We start from the raw sequence: 19,940 nt of genomic DNA on the forward strand, positions 1-19,940 counted from the left end.
ACCAGAGGCTGCTGTTCAGTCCTGCCGATAGAGTGTATAACCTGCCAGCTGTATGTTCTTAATGTTGTCGTTCAGCCACGACTCAGTTAAACATAAGATATTACAGTTTTTAATGTTCCGTTGGTAGGATATATTTGCTTTCAGTTCGTCCCATTTATTTTCCAGCGATTGAAAGTTAGCTAGCAGAATGGAAGGCAAGGGCAGATTAGCGACTCGTCGCCTGATCCTCACAAGGCACCCTGATCTCTTTCCGCGAAACCTGTTTCCTTTTCCAGCGAATCACGGGGATCTGGGCCTGGTCGGGTGGCCATAGTATATCCCTCGCGTCCGACTCATTGAAGAAGAACTCCTCGTCCAATCTGAGGTGAGTAATCCCAGTTCTGATGTCCAGAAACTCTTTTCGGTCATAAGGTCATAAGAGACGGTAGCAGAAACATTATGTACAAAACATGTTACGAACAACAGGAAAAAACAAACAAAATAGCATGGTTGGTTAAAAGCCGATAAGACGGCAGCCCTACCCTCCGGCGCCATCTTGATAATCCAGGTGAAAGCTATGATCCCTTATTGATGTCACCTGTTAAATCCACTTCTATCAGTGTAGATGAAGGGGAGGAGACAGGTAAAATAATTGTAAGCCTCAAGACATGGATTGTGTATGTGTGCCATTCAGAGGGTGAATGGGCAAGACAAAATATTTAAGTTCCTTTGAACAGGATATGGTATTAGGTGCGAGGCGCACCAGTTTGAGTGTGTCAAGAACTGCAATGCTGCTGGGTTTTTCATGCTCAACAGTTTCCTGTGTGTATCAAGAATGGTCCACCACCCAAAGGACATCCGGCCAACTTGACACAACTGTAGGAAGCATTGGAGTCAACATGGGACCGCATCCCTGTGGAACGCTTCCGACACCTTGTAGAGTCCATGCCGCAACGGTGTTCCTAATATTTTGTACACTCAATGTATTTCCTTTAACATCATGCGTTGTGCGCTTATTCTTTAACCATTGATATGTTCTAGGCTATTTTGAGACCTTAAGGAGCATTAAGTACTGCTGGAATGTCTGCCAATGGCATGTCCATCTATTTGTGAGAAATTACACTGGTCACAAAACATTTATAAAGTATAAATTGCCCACACTTTAGACAAGGCCACAGAAAAACAATTTACTAATTATTGGTAAATGGTTTATAAGGACCTATATTAAACATCTTATGAATGGATTAATGATTAATAAATGATTAATTAAATATTTACTAATACATTATAAATGCTTTGTTATGTGGGGATATTATGAAGTGCTACCAAAAATGTAAACTAAATCATATACAGGCACAGTTGGAAATTAATACTAGTAGCTTGTGTTGATGCAATTGGTAGATTTACACCAAAGTTCAATTTAGAGTATGCCTAGTAATGCACATTTTAAGTAATGATTAATTAAGTAAAGCACGTTTTAAGTAAAGAGCTAATGATTAAGTCACTACACTTGCCAAACCATACCCCAAATTAGTAATTGTTAGAATAGATATACCGTGTTGTATGAAATTAAGTGACAAACATGCCTGGGCTAAGAGAACAAAATCCCCAAGCACCTCTTACGAATAATTACTGAGAATATCCCATCTGAGCAATGAGCCTCAGGCAACTCCAGTCAATACAAACTGTCCACTTTTTCTGTGACAAGGCTGAAATGAGTCCAGCGCTCACAAGGTCAAACACTCTCCCTAGAGCAGTTAAACTAAAGACTGCTACAAAATGTATCACCTTTTATTTTGGGCAAGAGCCCAGAGGATCGAGGTCCACAGAAACATCCAATTAAACTCGATGAAGAAAGATCCATATACAACTGTTATTAAACAGACTTTGAGCTACTTGTATACTATCACAGTACATGAGTCAGTAGACTTGCATTCAAATGTACTTCCCTTGGTATAATAGTTGCATTTACATAACTTTGTACATGCAAGCAACTGTTGATATTGTCTGTCTCAGTTATCTAGATCTTCCAATATACATATTTTGCATAACTTATAAATAACCAAACTTCATATTTTTTCAGCACAAATAAACTTTGTTCTGAGAAGATGCAGTATTTTGGGATAGAAGAACGAAGAACAAAGGACCAACAAAGTTGAAGTGCTTGTTTTAGTTTATGCGGGAGCAAACTAGCTACCTGACGGAATTCAATCAGAGCTGCAAACAACAAAACCCCTGACCCAGAATATTCCCTCCAAATGTAACATAACAGGAAAACACCTGTTACCACTGACAGAGTATCAGAATGAAAGTTAACAAAGCCATACCTTCACATGGACCATACTTCAGAGAAAGTGACAAACGCACAGAAATCCCACTTTTTGCTCCATCCACAACATGTCTAGAAGATCATCTGTCCTTATTGAGAAACCGTCATTAGAAACCTGCAAGCCCAGTAGTGACTGCCTCCAAGCAGTAAAGAATAGAAGTTCAGCTAGGCACAAAGGTCTCCATGGCAACAGATAATTTAGAACCCCTTTGGCATTACTTATGCAACATTGCATCACAAAAGGACCCTCCCACCAGTCTGCCTGCCAAATCCTGCCGCTTTCCAATCACTCTTTTGACTGCTCCTCTCCTCAACACCATCTGCACCCCCCACTGAAAAAGCAGAGAGGGGGTAGCTGGGTGGAGGTGGTGGGGGGAGCAATGGAGTGGGGGGACGGAAAAGCTACAAAGACTGGAAGGATTGGGAGTGTAAGTATTGTGGGGTTGAGCCAGCAGAAATGTCTCCTCTCCCTTTCTTCTGGCCATAGTTTTGCATTGTGCTCTCCAGGGATACACAGTGACTGTTGTGCCTCGCTGAGAACTTAGGTAATACACGATACAGTCACTCTTTAAATATAGCTCTGTAAAAAAGACAGGAGAGTAGAAGAGAGGGCCACAGAGGCTTGGGAAGTCACTATTTACTTCCTGTCACTCACACCATAAACTCTGTATATTTATATCCTGTATGATGCATTGTAGTGAAGGAAGTATTTCAGGGGACCCAAGAAAGACAGTCATAAGATAATGAGGTAGTCAGTCTATACATGCGTAAATGACTCGGTCAGTAACTAAGCTAAGTTACCAGTAAAAACCTGGTACCCCTACAATAATGCATCTCAACTTGCAACTGTCACTAACAACTGTAACAATAGGCCTGAGAAAATATAAATGTGGGTATGATTGAGAAAATGATTGAATGAAAAGTAATTTTGATCAAATGAAAACTGATAGAGCTGAGGGCAGCTGAGAGTGAATAGCAGCTGAGAGTGCCTCTAGAGTGAATAAACAAAGCTATCTCCTCCCAAACCATCTCTTTATTCAAATCGTCATTGGGCCAGTATACCAATTCAAAAACATGTTCAGAATTTGAATACCCAAAGCTTAACAAGACACCAGACATATGTCTGCTGGAACTGAAAGACATAGCTAAATTGCTTAGCAGGATAGTTCCGTATACATACTGTGGAACAGTGTAGAATACCCTGAATTCAAATGTGTGTGTGGCAAAACTGAAGAAATACCCACTAAATAATACAATTAACTAGTTTAAAAAGGCAGCTTGCATGATAATTGCATTACAAGAGAATCAAGTATACTTCCAGCCCATTACCAAGGACAAGAGAGAGAGAGAGAGATAGAGATAGAGAGAGGTGGAGGGGGGGGGGTGCCCAATAGCTTGCAAACAGTACGTCCCTTGAAAACACCATTAAACCTATTAGTTGGTAGAATAAATGACTAGGGGACAGAAGATGGAATTCTGCAGCTTCAGGAAACTATGGTAGCTATGGTCCTCGAGTAGACATGCCTAATTGTGCCCTGTGGTACCAAGACTGACATTTAACTTCTTCAGAGGAGACAATTTGATTACAAAATGTCATCCTGGGTATGCCTCACACATTCTTTTGGGGGTTTCATCTGATTCCTAAAAACCCAGAGGTGAACTTAATCAGTACAAAACCAAAGACAAGGAACACCCTGTAACAGAATAAGACTGTGCAGGGAACGTTGGCTGGAGAAGATAAAAAACTGATGGAACTTTCAGTACAGGTACACAGGCCTACACAAAATATGCCACATTCATATGAAGCTAGGGGTGTCCTACCAAATAACATTGAACTAACTCAAAACATTAAACATTGAGATACAAGGTAGCCTATTAAGCCTAGGATAATAGTATTGGCTGAACTTGAGTAGAGAACCTATGGGCTTTAAAATCCTTGGCTTAAATACTCCCGTTGAGACAACATTTCAAAGCTTTTCCTGGGTTGACAGAGCTCACCACTACTGCTGACTGTCTTCCCACTCCTCAGCTGAGTAACACAGTGCTGGATTTCAGATTGATCTGTCTAATGCCTCATTCAGATTTGTTAGAGCAACTGTATGCCTCTAAGCCACTCAAACTGCACTTCTACCTCTCTGCCATGGTTGTCTGATTCCCTCATTCAAGCCAGATGCAAAGCCAATTTTCCAAGTTTTTCCCCCTTGAGTCAACTGACAAAAAAAAACTGTCCTATATGCCAACACTTAGCCGTCTGAAACAAAGGAATTGTAAAGAAATGAGAACTCCAAATCCCTGCCTTATTCCCCAAAACCTCTCTTACTGAATAATTATTGGATCCATTTTGAAATCCCTTCTTATAATAATAATACAGTACTATGAAATTATAAGCCCTGTACACACAGTATCAGATATGATTGTGTCAGATGTATTGTTAATTGGTTGAGTTAATGCTGGCAAACAATTCGGCTTTATAATATTACAAATGAGACACAAGGACCAACACTAACAAATATCCTAATTGACAAATGCATTGTATAATTAAACAATGAACACAATTAACTATAACTGAGGGATCGAGAATGTATCACCCTGATTTAATGTAGCTAGCTAGTCATGACACCAATCATCAACTTCAGTTACTTTCATGATGAGCATTAAATTATAAGATGTGTTATTCCTAATATTGACCCTGTCCTGCATGATCCTCATATACATCTTCACTATCTGGGCTCGACATTCACTCACAGTTAAGTCATGAGTGACAGTCTCCATATTGAACCTTTTGTTCGACATGACTGGTAAAGAGCAGCACTGTAATATCCTGAATTTGATTGATACGCTAAATGCTATTATGCACATAATTATGATATGGACAAAGTTGGAGGGGATTGATGAAGAAACTACTCAATGTAATTTACTGATGATATAATAACAATATAGAGTAACAACATCAGGTTTTCAAGTTAACTGACCCTTTTTTCACAGACACTATTCAGTCTCTATAACTTTATTCGAAAACGTCCTATTCATTATAATAGTCTCCTGTCCTCTATCAGCAAAGCAGCCCATATTCTAGAATGGTACAAATTAGAGTGACTATTTCACAAGACTTAATAATTCACATTAATTATTTCAGGCTGCTGAAATGACATCACTTCAGCAAAACCCATTTGTTTAAACATCCATTAAGTCTAAAGAGGTGACCATGATTAAAAAAAACAGATTAGCATTCTCTCCCCAAACGAAATAACACGTCTAAATATTCTAGCTAAATGCATTCCTCACATTGCTGTAGAAATGATTGCTAGATGTTTGACATGCCAGCGCTCTGAATAAGATGACACTGATTTGCATTCCCATCTTGCCCTCACGTATCAGCTACTAATGGCTCCGGCTGGTTTCATTTGCTCACCCCGTTGCCTGCTGTTGATTTGATTCCTGATTTTAGAGCCTCCATTGTGAGAGGACAAAATGAGGCATCACACGTTGGCATTTACGGCACTACTTCAAACCATGGTCACTGGCAGATCTAAATGAGGCTCAATAATAACCAAGCATGGTGGAACATAGTTAATCTAAATATCCTTGGGGACCAAAAACAAAGTCACACCATACAGTACTAGAACCACCCCAAGTTTACAGTAATTTAAAGACCGGTAAGTTAAATTCAAAGTTTCACCTCAACCCAATGCCAATAAACCCTTTCCACCAACACACTCCTCAAGCCTGCTTATTGTTGATGTCCAAAGTCAACCGACCCTATGACTGAAAAATGTAGTGGTTATTTGTCCTGGTAAATCCATTGTAGGGCTAAACTGATGCTGTTTGCCATTTACTGATGTAAGAAACCATTGACCATTAACACTGCATTTCAAATGTGTATCACTGTTACACATTTGACGGTACAGTATATTGTAAGATAAACAAACATATCTAACATCAAACATGAAATGTGGAAAATGACAATACTAACAATGGAAGAAGACATGAAAATACATACACTACCGGTCAAAAGTTTTAGAACACCTACTCATTCAAGGGTTTTTCTTTATTTGTACTATTTTCTACATTGTAGAATAATAGTGAAGACATCAAAACTATGAAATAACACATAGGGAATCATGTAGTAACCAAAAAAGTGTTCAACAAATCTAAATATATTTGAGATTTGAGATTCTTCAAAAAGCCACCCTTTGCGTTGATGACATCTTTGCACACTCTTGGGATTCTCTCATCCAGCTTTGTGAGGTAGTCACCTGGAATGTATTTCAATTAACAGGTGTGCCTTCTTAAAAGTTAATTTGTGGAATTTCTTTCCTTCTTAATGCATTTGAGCCAGTCAATTGTGTTGTGACAAGGTAGGGTGGGTATACAGAAGATTGCCCTATTTGGTAAAATACCAAGTCCATATTATGTCAAGAACAGCTAAAATAAGCAAAGAGAAACAACAGTCCATCATTACTTTAAGACATGAAGGTCAGTCAATTCGGAAAATTTCAATAACTTTGAACGTTTCTTCAAGTGCAGTCGCAAAAACCATCAAGTGCTATGATGAAACTGGCTCTCATGAGGACCGCCACAGGAAAGGAAGACCCAGAGTTACCTCTGCTGCAGAGGATAAGTTCATTAGAGTTACCAGCCTCAGAAATTGCAGCCCAAATAAATGCTTCACAGAGTTCAAGTAACAGACACATCTCCACATCAACTGTTCAGAGGAGACTGGGTGAGAATCAGGCCTTCATGGTCGAATTGCTGCAAAGAAACCACTACTATAGTACACCAATAAGAAGAAGAGACTTGCTTGGGCCAAGAAACACAAGCAATGGACATTAGACCGGTGGAAATTTGTCCTTTGGTCTGGAGTCCAAATTGGCGATTTTTTGGTTCCAACCGCCGTGTCTTTGTGAGACGCGGTGTGGGTGAATGGATGATCTCCGCATTTGTATCCCCCCGTAAAGCATGGAGGAGGAGGTGTGATGGAGTGAGGGTGCTTTGTTGGTGACACTGTCTGAGATTTATTTAGAATTCAAGGCACACTTAACCAGCATGGCTAGCACAGCATTCTGCAGTGATACACCATCCCATCTGCTTTGGGCTTAGTGGGACTATCATTTGTTTTTCAACAGGACAATGACCCAATACACCTCCAGGCTGTGTAAGGGCTATTTTTACCAAGGAGAGTGATGGAGTGCTACATCAGATGACCTTCCCTCCACAATACCCTGACCTCAACCCAATTGAGATGGTTTGGGATGAGTCGGACCGCAGAGTGAAGGAAAAGCAGCCAACAAGTGTTCAGCATAGTTGGGAACTCTTCAAGACTGTTGGAAAAGCATTCCAGGTGAAGCTGGTTGAGAGAATGCCAAGAGTGTGCAAAGCTGTCATCAAGGCAAAGGGTGGCTATTTGAAGAATCTGAAATATAAAATATATTTTGATTTGTTTAACACTTTTTCGGTTACTACATGATTCCATATGTGTCTTGATGTCTTCACTATTATTTTACAATGTAGAAAGCAGTACAAATAGAGAAAAACCCTTGAATGAGTAGGTATTCTAAAACGTTTGACCGGTAGTGTATATTCCTAAAATTCGTAGAGCTTTTTTAATGTTGACCCAGTGGGTTATGTGTGGTTGCTCACGCTTGAACTCCCTCCTCTCGCTGCTCCACAATGCACAGGAAGTAGACAAATCCCCTGAAAAGCATCAACAACGAAAACGTCTGCCTTTTATTTGTATTCAAACAACTATCCCAATGCTGTCAACAGAAGAAAAAAACAAAGAGCCAGCCGTGACTGAGGTACACCGGCTTGAATAAATGCAAGCTTATGGAGGTCTACATCCCCCCCCCCCCTTGTATGCATGCCTGTAGGCATTTATTTTTACCCTCCTGTTAGGGCCATTAGTATGTCCCAGAGCAGCCCCATGGGTCTGTGCGATGCGTTGCGGTGGCCCACTTTACCATTCCACAGCTTGTCCTTTTCTCCCTTTTTCTTAAAAACAGGAGGAGTGTCAGTGTAACCACTGTCATGATGCAGGGGATTGTCATGGTTCATTTCCCATCTACACACATGGTCTTGGTACTACTCTAAAATGGCTGCATGTGATAAACATAAATAGGCTATATCTTATTGCTGGTAAGGAAAATCAGTAGGATACTTCCATAATGTAACTACAAGCCAAATATATTATATTGAGCACAATCTCTTATACAACTGAACATAGTTTTACACCGCAAGCATGTATACAATGACAATGTGCAGAATTTATTTTCCAGGCCAAGATTCTCCATGTTCCGTACTAGTGAATGACTAACTTTATTAGTTACTATATTATTACAGAGATATTCTTGTGAGAGATAAAAATCAAATCAAATATTTTGTAGATGTTAATGTGAGTGTAGCGAAATGCTTGTGTTCCTAGCTCCAACAGTGCAGTAGTATCTAACAAGTATCTAACAATTCACAACAATACACACAAATCTAAAAGTGAAATAATGGAATAAAGAAATATATAAATATTAGGACGAGCAATATAGGAGTGGCATTGACTAAAATACAGTAGAATAGAATACAGTATATACATATGAGATGAGTAAAGCAGTATGTAAACATTATTAAAGTGACTAGAGTTCCATTATTAAAGTGTCCAGTGATTCCATGTTTATGTATATAGGTCAGCAGCCTCTAAGGTGCAGGGTTGAGTAGCCGGGTGGTAGCTGGCTAGTGATGGCTATTTAACATTCTGATGGCCTTGAGATAGAAGCTGTTTTTCAGTCTCTCGATCCCAGCTTTGATGCACCTGTACTGACCTCACCTTCTGGATGATAGCACGGTGAACAGGCCACGGCTCAAGAGCCCTGCGGTTGCGGGCGATGATACAGCCCGACAGGGTGCTCTCAATTGTGCATCTGTAAAAGTTTCTGAGGGTCTTAGAGGCCAAGCCAAATTTCTTCAGCCTCCTGAGGTTGAAGACTTCACCACACTGTCTGTGTGGGTGGATAATTCAGATCATCAGTGATGTGTACACAGAGGAACTTGAAGCTTTCCACCTTCTCTACTGCGGTCCCGTCGATGTGGATAGAGGCGTGCTCGCTCTGATGTTTCCTTAAGTCCACGATCAGGTCCTTCGTTTTGTTGACGTTGAGGGAGAGGTTATTTTTCCTGGCACCACTCCGCCAGGGCCCTCACCTTCTCCTTGTAGGCTGTCTCATCATTGTTGGTAATCAGGCCTACTACTGTTGGAGGTGTGCTTGGCCACGCAGTCATGGGTGAACAGGGAGTACGCACCTTTGTGGGGCCCCTGTGTTGAGGATCAGCGAAGTAGAGGTGTTGTTTCCTACCTTCACCACCTGGGGGCGGCCCATCAGGAAGTCCAGGACCCAGTTGCACAGGGAGGGGTTCAGATCCAGGGCCTTGAGCTTAATGATGAGCTTGGAGGATACTATGGTGTTAAAGGCTGAGCTATAGTCAATGATCAGCATTCTGACATTGGTATTCTTCTTGTCCAGATGGGATAAGGCACTGTTCAGTGCAATGGCCGATTGCATCGTCTGTGGATCTATTGAGGTCTAGGGTGGCAGGTAAGGAGGAGATGATATGATCCTTGACTAGTCTCTCAAAGCACTTCATGATCACAGAAGTAAGTGCTACGGGGCGATAGTCATTTAGTTCAGTTACTTTTGCTCTCTTGGGTACAGGAACAATGGTGGACATCTGAAGCAAGTGGGGACAGCAGACTGGGCTAGGGAGAGATTGAATATGTCTGTAAACACTCCAGCCAGCTGGTCTGCACATGCTCTGAGGATGCGGCTAGGGATGCAGCCTTGCGAGGGTTAACATGCTTAAATGTCTTACTCACGTTAGCCAAGAAGATAGCTACATTTCAAAGGAATAGCATAATATTAAAACGGGCCTACACAAAGTCTCCCTATAGTCTCACCTGCTAATCAGAGTCAATGTTTACTGTCCTCTGCACCACACACTCACAGAATACAAATGGCACCAACTACTTATGTCTCTATACCTCACTGCACCCTGCAGAACACTGACACGTTTACTTCGTCCTCAGAGAGCAACACAGAAGGGCTAAAAAGGATGGATTTCAGGCACTGAAGAGGATCTGATGATGAAAAAAGTAATCTGACTGGTGGTAGCAATTCCACCACTTTTCAACCTAATTTTCATTATCTCCAGCACAATACCAGTGTCTACATATGTGAAAACAGTGCCTTTCTACATTTTGTCGGAAAAATATGTATAGTTAAAAAGTTATTCCCGATGACATCATAAAAAGTTAAAACATTTTAACAACAGTGATTTTCATCACTATGAGATTTGGGGTGGCGTGAGGAGCAAGCAAATACCCTTGTTGCAGAATCTTTAAATCACTATTTTTCATTCTTTAATCCTACCCTGTGATGTTACAGAGAAGCATTTTTTAGGACCTTTCTTCATATCTTTTTAACTACAGGTCATGGAAATGCTCATTTTTCACATTATATAAAAACTGGTATGATGCTGGAGACAATGAAAATGAGGTTGAAAAGTGGAGGAATTGCCTGTTAAAGGCTGCATCAACCAAACCAAAAATATACTTCATATTAAGTTGCCATCAGTTAAAGGGGAATTTTACTTGAATGTATATTATTCATTAGTCCATTTTTTATACAGTCACACAAAATTGTGCATTCAAATTTCATTAAAGTTTTCACAATATATTGCTTTCAATCTCCTGATGCCTAAAATCATGCAAAAGCTAAAATGTTGCTCTCATTATGACGTGTTTGCATGGAGGGCCTTGCTCTTACTCTGAAAGTCACCCCTGTATGTTACACACAGAGTAAAGCTGGAAGACCTTACCTGTTCCTTGACAGAGGCCAGTATGGCTGACGTTGTCTCCGCCTCGGAGCCGTCTCCATTAGAGGCATTTAGAACTGGGCTCAGCATGGTGGGGTTCTCAGAGTCAGAGGCTGGTTCTGGAACTGGCATAACTCCTGAAAGGCAAAGGATAATGTTAGGTCAGCATTAACATGGGACATCCTCCACTAAAGCATATAATGCAGAAATTGTTCAGTTATGATATTCATCACTTAACTTTTATGAAACAGTTTGAAGTCTGTTTGAATTTTCTCATGTTGGTTCTTCACAAATCACAACATGATGTGATAGATTGCCATTGAGGGAGAGATCCTCAGCAAAATATATGAGTGTATATTGTAGTTCCTCTCATACCTCTCACAATTCCTAACCCTTACTTTCTGTAAGTGGGTAGGTACTTTGCCTCAGTAGAAAATCTGGATACAAAGAGATTAATCTAGTTCAATCAGATTGTGAACATAGCTAAGACTTGTAAACTATATCAGTCATATCATAATCTGCTCAGTAATCATCTGGGCAAGAGCATGTACTAATGATTCCTGAGTGTGTGTGGTGTGGTGTGGTGTGTGTGTGGTGTGTGGTGTGGTGTGTGTGTAACAATGACTCTACCGTCACCTCGAGCAGAAAGGACCTAAATCTCCAGATAATCCTGATGTAGTGAGAGATCAAATAATGGCCATGACAGCAACACAGATGGCAGCTTCTAAAAGCTGATGAAAGCTTGTCAAAATTGATCCTTCCCATCCAAGTCTCTGTGCGTGTATGGGCGTCACTAGATCCCCCAGTCAGTCGGGTTGAAGGTAAGGGGAAGTCAACCGTAGCCTGGAAGCAGACTATTCTGGGATGCTGCCAGGCAACAAGCCATGGACACTGCTAACATGGCAGACCAGCATCCTTCCCTTGTCATCCATTTTAGTCTCTCTCTCTCTCTCGATCGACCTAGTTCAGTGCTTCCTCTTATCTTCTCCAGTCTATGAGTTCTAACACTGGCCACTTATCTGAGGAATGTCTTCTCTTGCCACTGTTTCCCCCCTCCAGGGTCACCACATCTAATGTCATCCTCATCTTTTATTAGCATGGAGCTCTGCCTCAGTTACATACTAGCATTTAGTGCTACACTATGACTTTCATAGCAAGGAATTTTTTGAATTACAATAGGATTATCCAAATTGAGTTATTTTTGTAAATAGTGAAAACAAAATGAAACATTTTCCATATCCCAACCAGATGCTCTCTTTTGCCATCTGTGCAGACAGAATGGGTTGTAAGGAAGTATTAAAATTGATTATATATTATTATTACTATTAAGTCAATATGTCAACTAACCACTGTTAGTATCAAAAAGTCCTTAAATTAAGATGCCGCAGTCAATTCTAGGTCGAACTTCCAGTCTGTGACCAGTTCCTAAGAATTGACCAGTACAAAGCAGCTTCACCAGTAGCAGCCCAGCAACATCTATGTCAGTACATATAGACAGGAAGTGAGGGTACAGATGAATTAGGGCCATATTTTGATGTTGAAGTAATCTTAAAATATGAATCTGCCTCTGGTTGATACAATCTGTAATGAAACATCAAGAATAAACCTGATTGCTTTATACTCTTATCAGTCGAAGAGAAACAATGCTTTGAAAAAGGCATCAGCATATCTGTATACAATGTAACGTCATCACAATACTGTTGTCCAACTCATTCCATTTCTTTTACTTCTGTCAGACTTCTTTCTGCACAAAGTAAAGCAGTATTGATCGTAAGTTCCAAAGTTGTCAGTCAAAGGAACATTTGACAACGTACTGTATCTCCGTTAATACAAAGCAAACAAAGATGCATTCCAATTCCCACCGCTTCGGACTGTAAAATCCAAACTTAACAAACTCTGTACATGATCACAAAGGATTTATGCTCATGGAGTGTATTTGAAAAAGTGTCTCCTGCTGTCTCATTAAAACTTACTGCACAATTTATTTTGCATCGGTAGTCATCCATGGATCTGTCTAAACACTTTCCCTTCGCTTAATATTTTAAATACAGACTTCCGACATTAAGAGTCTATCACAAGGTCATTAACATCAAAAGGCTCCTGTCAAGATGTCAAAGGAGGCCCATTTAAGTTGAAAAAAATGATGTACAGTAATGGACAGCTAACATGCAGACCACACCGCTCGAGTCACGTGAGCGAGAGTTGCAAAATAAATGTACACATACAGTACATGTCATTCAATAATTGCACCCATACTTCTCACGCACATCAACGAGTGTCTGTGTAGCCAGGCGCTAAAATAGAACTTGGTTCTATTTGTGACGCTTGACGCGTTGCAAGTCCCGCCTCTCCCATATCTTTGTTGGTTTTTAGGAGCATATACCCACGTGGGTGATTGAAAGACGAACTGAGGTCCACACTCCAGTCCAGTTGGTGGTGGTAATGCACCTTAAAGTTGGTTGCCAACTGCCATATAAAGTCCAAAGAGGTAGAAGAAGCCTGAAGGAGGAGAGATTACAAGAAACAAACTCAGTTTACCCTTTTATTTGTGGATTAATTCTCAGAGTAGAGGACCTTGTGCATTTCAGGTAAAATAACAACCCAATGTTTCTATCCCAGGACAAATTAGCTAGCAACAGCAAGCTAGCTAGCTAAATTGCCATAAATGTTTAATGCTTTTCGACCTGTCCCCAAATTAATATAGTTGGTTCAGAGTTTGTTGTGATATTTCAAATCAAATTATATTGGTCACATACACGTGTAGCAAAATGCTTGTGTTTCTAGCTCCGACAGTGCAGTAATATCTAACAATTTCACAACATATACCCAAAACACACAAATCTAAGTAAATCAATGGAATTAAGAATATATAAATATATGGACAAGCAATGTCAGAGTGGCATAGACTAAGATACAGTAGAACACAGTTTATACACTACCGGTCAAAGGTTTTACAAGACCTACTCATTCAAGAGTTTTTCTTTATTTCTACTATTTTCTACATTGCAAAATAATAGTGAAGACATCAAAACTATGAAATACACATATGGAATCATGTAATGACCAAAAAAGTGTCAAACAAATCAAAATATATTTAATATTTGAGATTCTTCAAATAGCAACCCTTTGCCTTGATGACAGCTTTGTACACTCTTGGCATTCTCTCAACCAGCATCATGAGGTAGTCACCTGGAATGCATTTCAATTAACAGGTGCGCCTTCTTAAAAGTTAATTTGTGGAATTTCTTTCCTTCTTAATGTGTTTGAGCCAATCAGTTGGGTTGTGACAAGGTAGGGGGGGTATACAGATAGTCTGACCAATCGGAATCCACCCTTGGACTGGGATATGTTCCGGGTAGCTTGCGAAAATAATTTGGATGAATACACTGAAACGGTGACTGAGTTCATCAGGAAGTGTATAGGAGATGTCGCACCCACTGTGACTAATAAAACCTACCCTAACCAGAAACCGTGGATAGATGGCAGCATTCGCACGGAACTGAAAGCACGAACCACCGCATTTAACCATGGCAAGGTGACTGGGAATATGGCAGAATACAAACAGTATAGTTATTCACTCCGCAAGGCAATCAAATAGGCAAAACGTCAGAATAGAGACAAGGTGGAGTCGCAATTCAACGGCACGGACACGAGACATATGTGGCAGGGTCTACAGACAATCACGGACTACAAAAGGACAACCAGCCACATAGCCGACACAGATGTCAAGCTTCCGGACAAGTTAAACACCTTCGCCTGCTTTGAGGATAACACAGTGGCACCGACGTGGCCCATTACCAAGGACTGTGGACTCTCCGTGGCCGACGTGAGTAAAACATTTAAACGTGTTAACCCTCGCAAGGCTGCCGGCACAGACGGCATTCCTAGCCACGTCCTCGGAGCATGCGCAGACCAGCTGGCTGGTGTGTTTACTGACATATTCAATCTCTCCCTATCCCAGTCTGCTGTCCCCACATGCTTCAAGATGGCCACCATTGTTCCTGTACCCAAGAAAGCAAAGGTAACTGAACAATATGACTATCGCCCCATAGCACTCACCTCTGTCATCATCAAGCTCATCATTAAGGCCCTGGGTCTGAACACCGCCTTGTGCAACTGGGTCCAGGACTTTCTGATGGGTCGCCCCCAGGTGGTGAAGGTAGGAAACAATACCTCCACTTCACTGACCCTCAACACTGGGGCCCCACAAGGGTGTGTGAACAGCCCACTCCTGTACTCCCTGTTCACCCATGACTGCGTGGCCAAGCACGCCTCCAACTCAATCATCAAGTTTGCAGACAACACAACAATAATAAGCTTGATTGCCAACAATGACGAGACAGCCTACAGGGAGGAGGTGAGGGCTCTGGGAGTGTTGTGCCAGGAAAATAACCTCTCACTCAACATCAACAAAACAAAGGAGATGATCGTGGACTTTAGGAAAGAGCAGAGGGAGCACCGCCCTATCCACATCGATGGGACAGTAGTGGAGAAGGTGGAAAGTTTTAAGTTCCTCGGCATACACATCACGGACAAACTGAAATGGTCCACCCACACAGACAGCGTGGTGAAGAAGGTGCAACAGCGCCTCTTCAACCTTAGGAGGCTGAAGACATTTGGCTTGTAACCGAAAACACACAAACTTTTACAGATGCACAATCGAGAGCATCCTGCCGGGCTGTATCACCGCCTGGTAAGGCAACTGCTCCGCCCACAACCGTAAGGCTCTCCATAGGGTAGTGAGGTCTGCACAACGAATCACCGGGGGCAAACTACCTGCCCTCCAGGACACTTACACCACCCGATGTCACAGGAAGGCCAAAAGGATCATCAAGGACAACAACCACCTGAGCCACTGCCTGTTCACCCCGTTATTATCCAGAAGATGAGGTCAGTACAGGTGCATCAAAGCTGGAACCGAGAGACTAAAAAACAGCTTCGATCTCAAGGTCATCAGACTGTTAAACAGACATCACTAACATTGAGTGGCTGCTGCCAACATACTGACTCAAATCTCTAGCCACTTTAATAATAAAAAATTGGATGTAATAAATATATCACTAGTCACTTAAACAATGTCACTTTATGTAATATTTACATACCCTACATTACTCATCTCATATGTATATACTGTACTCTATACCATTTACTGCATCTTGCCTGTGCCGCACGGCCATTGCTCATCCATATATTTATATGTACATATTCTTATTCATTCCTTTACACTTGTGTGTATAAGGTAGTTGTTGTGAAATTGTTAGATTACTTGTTAGGTATTACTGCACGGTCGGAACTAGAAGCACAAGCATTTCACTACACTCACATTAACATCTACTAACCATGTGTATGTGACCAATAAAATATGATTTGATGGCGAGGTCAGCACAGGTGCATCAAAGCTGGGACCGAGAGACTGAAAAACTGCCATCACTAGCACGTTAGAGGCTGCTGCATATATACATAGACTTGAAATCACTGGCCACTTTAATAAACGGAACACTAGTCATTTTAATCATGTTTACATATTTTGCATAACTCATCATATGTATATACTGTATTCTATTCTACTCTACTGTATCTTTGTCTATGCCGCGCTGACATTACTCGTCCATATATTTATATATTGTTAATTCCATTCCTTTACTTAGATTTTTGTGTATTGTTGTGAAATTGTTAGATATTACTTGTTCGATATTACTGAATTGTTGGAGCTAGAAACACAAGCATTTCGCTACACCCGCAATAGCGTCTGCTAAACATGTGTATGTGACCAATAAAACTTGATTTGATTTGAACTTCCAAGGTCTGCATGTTGATAGGTTATGTTTGATGGACTACACACCATAGACCTCCACAGCCCAAATGTAAACGGACCAGAGAAGACATCAGCACAAGCTGAAGCAATTAAAAAGCTCCTGGAATAATGTTCTCACCAATGAAAAAGTGTAATTATCTGGGACTTGCTGTGATAAAGCAAGCCCCAGTGCTTATTAAGATGTTCTCTTACAAACTCTGTGCTGATTAGGTTGGAGTGCATTTTTTTCCCTAAATAGAATGCCAGTGTCTGCTTCAATTAATTGACTGGCTAATTTCATTAAACAAACAGATTTTTAAATGGAACAACACATACATAATAGAAAAGCTAGCTGGCATTGCCAAACAATTCAATCAATCTCTTCATACTTTAATTAAAACACCTGTTTCTTCCATTTACTACCTTAATCATTATTTAATCTTGATTTCGTCAGGGAGACAAATCATCAAACAGGCAAAGCGTCAATACAGGACTAAGATCGAATTGTACCACATCGGCTCCGACACTCGTCGGATGTGGCAGGGCTTGCAAACTATTACAGACTACAAAGGGAAGCACAGCCGAGAGCTGCCCAGTAACACAAGCCTACCAGACGAGCTAAATAACTTCCATGCTCTCTTCGAGGCAAGTAACACTGAAACATGCATGAGACATCAGCTGTTCCGGACGACTGTTGATCACGCTCTCCGCAGCCGATGTGAGTAAGACCTTTAAACAGGTCAACATTCACAAGGCCGCAGGGCCAGATGGATTACCAGGACGTGTACTCCGAGCATGCGCTGACCAACTGGCAAGTGTCTTCACTGACATTTTTAACCTCTCCCTGTCTGAGTCTGTAATACCAACATGTTTCAAATAGACCACCAAAAACCGTAAGGTAACCTGCCTAAATGACTACCGACCCGTAGCAATGAAATGCTTTGAAACGCTGGTCATGGCTCACATCAACACCATTATCCCAGAAACCCTAGACCCACTCCAATTTGCATACCGCCCCAACAGATCCACAGATGATACAATCTCTATTGCACTCCACACTGCTCTTTCCCACCTGGACAAAAGGAACCCCTATGTGAGAATGCTATTCATTGACTACAGCTCAGCGTTCAACACCATAGTGCCCTCAAAGGTCATCATAAGCTAAGAACCCTGGGACTGAACACCTCCATCTGCAACTAGATCCTGGACTTCCTGACGGGCCGACCCCAGGCGGTAAGGGTAGGTAACAACACATCCGCCACACTGATCCTCAACAAGGGGGCCCCTCAGGGGTGCGTGCTCAGTCCCATCCTGTACTCCCTGTTCCCTCATGACTGCACGGCCAGGCACGACTCCAACACCATCATTAAGTTTGCTGACGACACAACAGTGGTAGGCCTGATCACCGACAAAGATGAGACAGCCTATAGGGAGGAGGTCAGAGACCTGGCATGTGGTGCCAGGACAACAGCCTCTCTCTCAATGTGATCAAGACAAAGGAGATGATTGTGGACTACAGGAAAAGGAGGACCGAGCACATGCCCATTCTCATCGACGGGGCTGCAGTGGAGCAGGTTGAGAGCTTCAAGTTCCTTGGCGTCCACATCATTAACAAACTAACATGGTCCAAGCACACCAAGACAGTCGTGAAGAGGGCACGACAAAACCTATTCCCCCTCAGGAAACTGAAAAAATTTGGCATGGGTCCTCAGATCCTCAAAAGGTTTTACAGCTGCACCAACAAGAGCATCCTGACGGGTTGCATCACTTCTTGGTATGGCAACATTTCGGCCTCCGACCGCAAGGCACTACAGAGGGTAGTGCGTACGGCCCAGTACATCACCTGGGCCAAGCTTCCTGCCATCCAGGACCTCTATCCCAGGCGGTGTCAGAGGAAGGCCCTAAAAATTGTCAAGACTCCAGTTACCCTAGTCATAGACTGTTCTCTCTGCTACCGCAGGGCAAGCGGTACTGGAGCGCCAAGTCTAGGTCCAAGAGGCTTCTAAACAACTTCTATGCCCAAGCCATAAGACTCCTGAACAGCTAATCAAATGGCTACCCAGACTATTTCCATTGCCCCCTCACCCCCACACTGCTGATATTCTCTGTTATTATCTATGCATAGCAACTAAAATAACTCTACCTACAGTCATGGCCAAAAGTTTTGAGAATAACACAAATATTAATTTTCACAGAGTCTGCTGCCTCAGTTTGTATGACGGCAATTTGCATATACCCCAGAATGTTATGAAGAGTGATCAGATGAATTGCAATTAACTGCAAAGTCCCTCTTTGCCATGCAAATGAACTGAATCCCCAAAAAACATTTCCGCTGTATTTCAGCCCTGCCACAAAAGGACCAGCTGACATCATGTCAGTGATTCTCTCATTAACACAGGTGTGAGTGTTGACGAGGACAAGGCTGGAGATCACTCTGTCATGCTGATTGAGTTCAAATAACAGACTGGAAGCTTCAAAAGGAGGGTGGTGCTTGGAATCATTGTTCTTCCTCTGCCAACCATGGTTACCTGCAAGGAAACATGTGCCGTCATTGCTTTGCACAAAAAGGACTTCACAGGCAAGGATATTGCTGCCTGTAAGATTGCACCTAAATCAACCATTTATCGGATCATCAAGAACTTCAAGGAGAGCGGTTCAATTGTTGTGAAGAAGGCTTCAGGGCGCCCAAGAAAGTCCAGAAAGTGCCAGGACCGTCTCCTAAAGTTGATTCAGCTGCGGGATCAGGGCACCACCAGTACAGACCTTGCTCAGGAATGGCAGCAGGCGGGTGTGAGTGCATCTGCACGCACAGTGAAGTGAAGACTTTTGGAGGATGGCCTGGTGTCAAGAAGGGCAGCAAAGAAGCCACTTCTCTCCAGGAAAAACATCAGGGACAGACTGATATTCTGCAAAAGGTACAGGGATTGGACTGCTGAGGACTTTTCTCTGATGAATCCGCTTACGATTGTTTGGGGCATCCGG

General features: G+C 41.9%; 1 protein-coding gene across 9 annotated transcripts in view; it reads right to left on the reverse strand.

Moving 5' to 3' along the window:
• Window positions 1-19,940, reverse strand: part of LOC111956711 (catenin delta-2) — a 145,832-nt gene that overhangs the window by 111,152 nt on the left and 14,740 nt on the right. For 8 of the 9 annotated variants that reach the window (XM_023977244.2, XM_023977246.2, XM_023977248.2 and 5 more), the window contains exon 2: window positions 11,168-11,301. In XM_023977244.2, coding sequence (XP_023833012.1) covers window positions 11,168-11,296 — 129 coding nt within the window. In that variant the 5' untranslated portion in view covers window positions 11,297-11,301. Of the gene's footprint in view, window positions 1-2,306; window positions 2,481-11,167; window positions 11,302-19,940 lie in introns of those variants that run through there. The other variant, XM_023977250.2, reaches the window with a different exon arrangement.

This window comes from Salvelinus sp. IW2-2015, linkage group LG32 (genome assembly GCF_002910315.2).
Source record: "Salvelinus sp. IW2-2015 linkage group LG32, ASM291031v2, whole genome shotgun sequence".
Lineage (NCBI taxonomy): Eukaryota > Metazoa > Chordata > Actinopteri > Salmoniformes > Salmonidae > Salvelinus > Salvelinus sp. IW2-2015.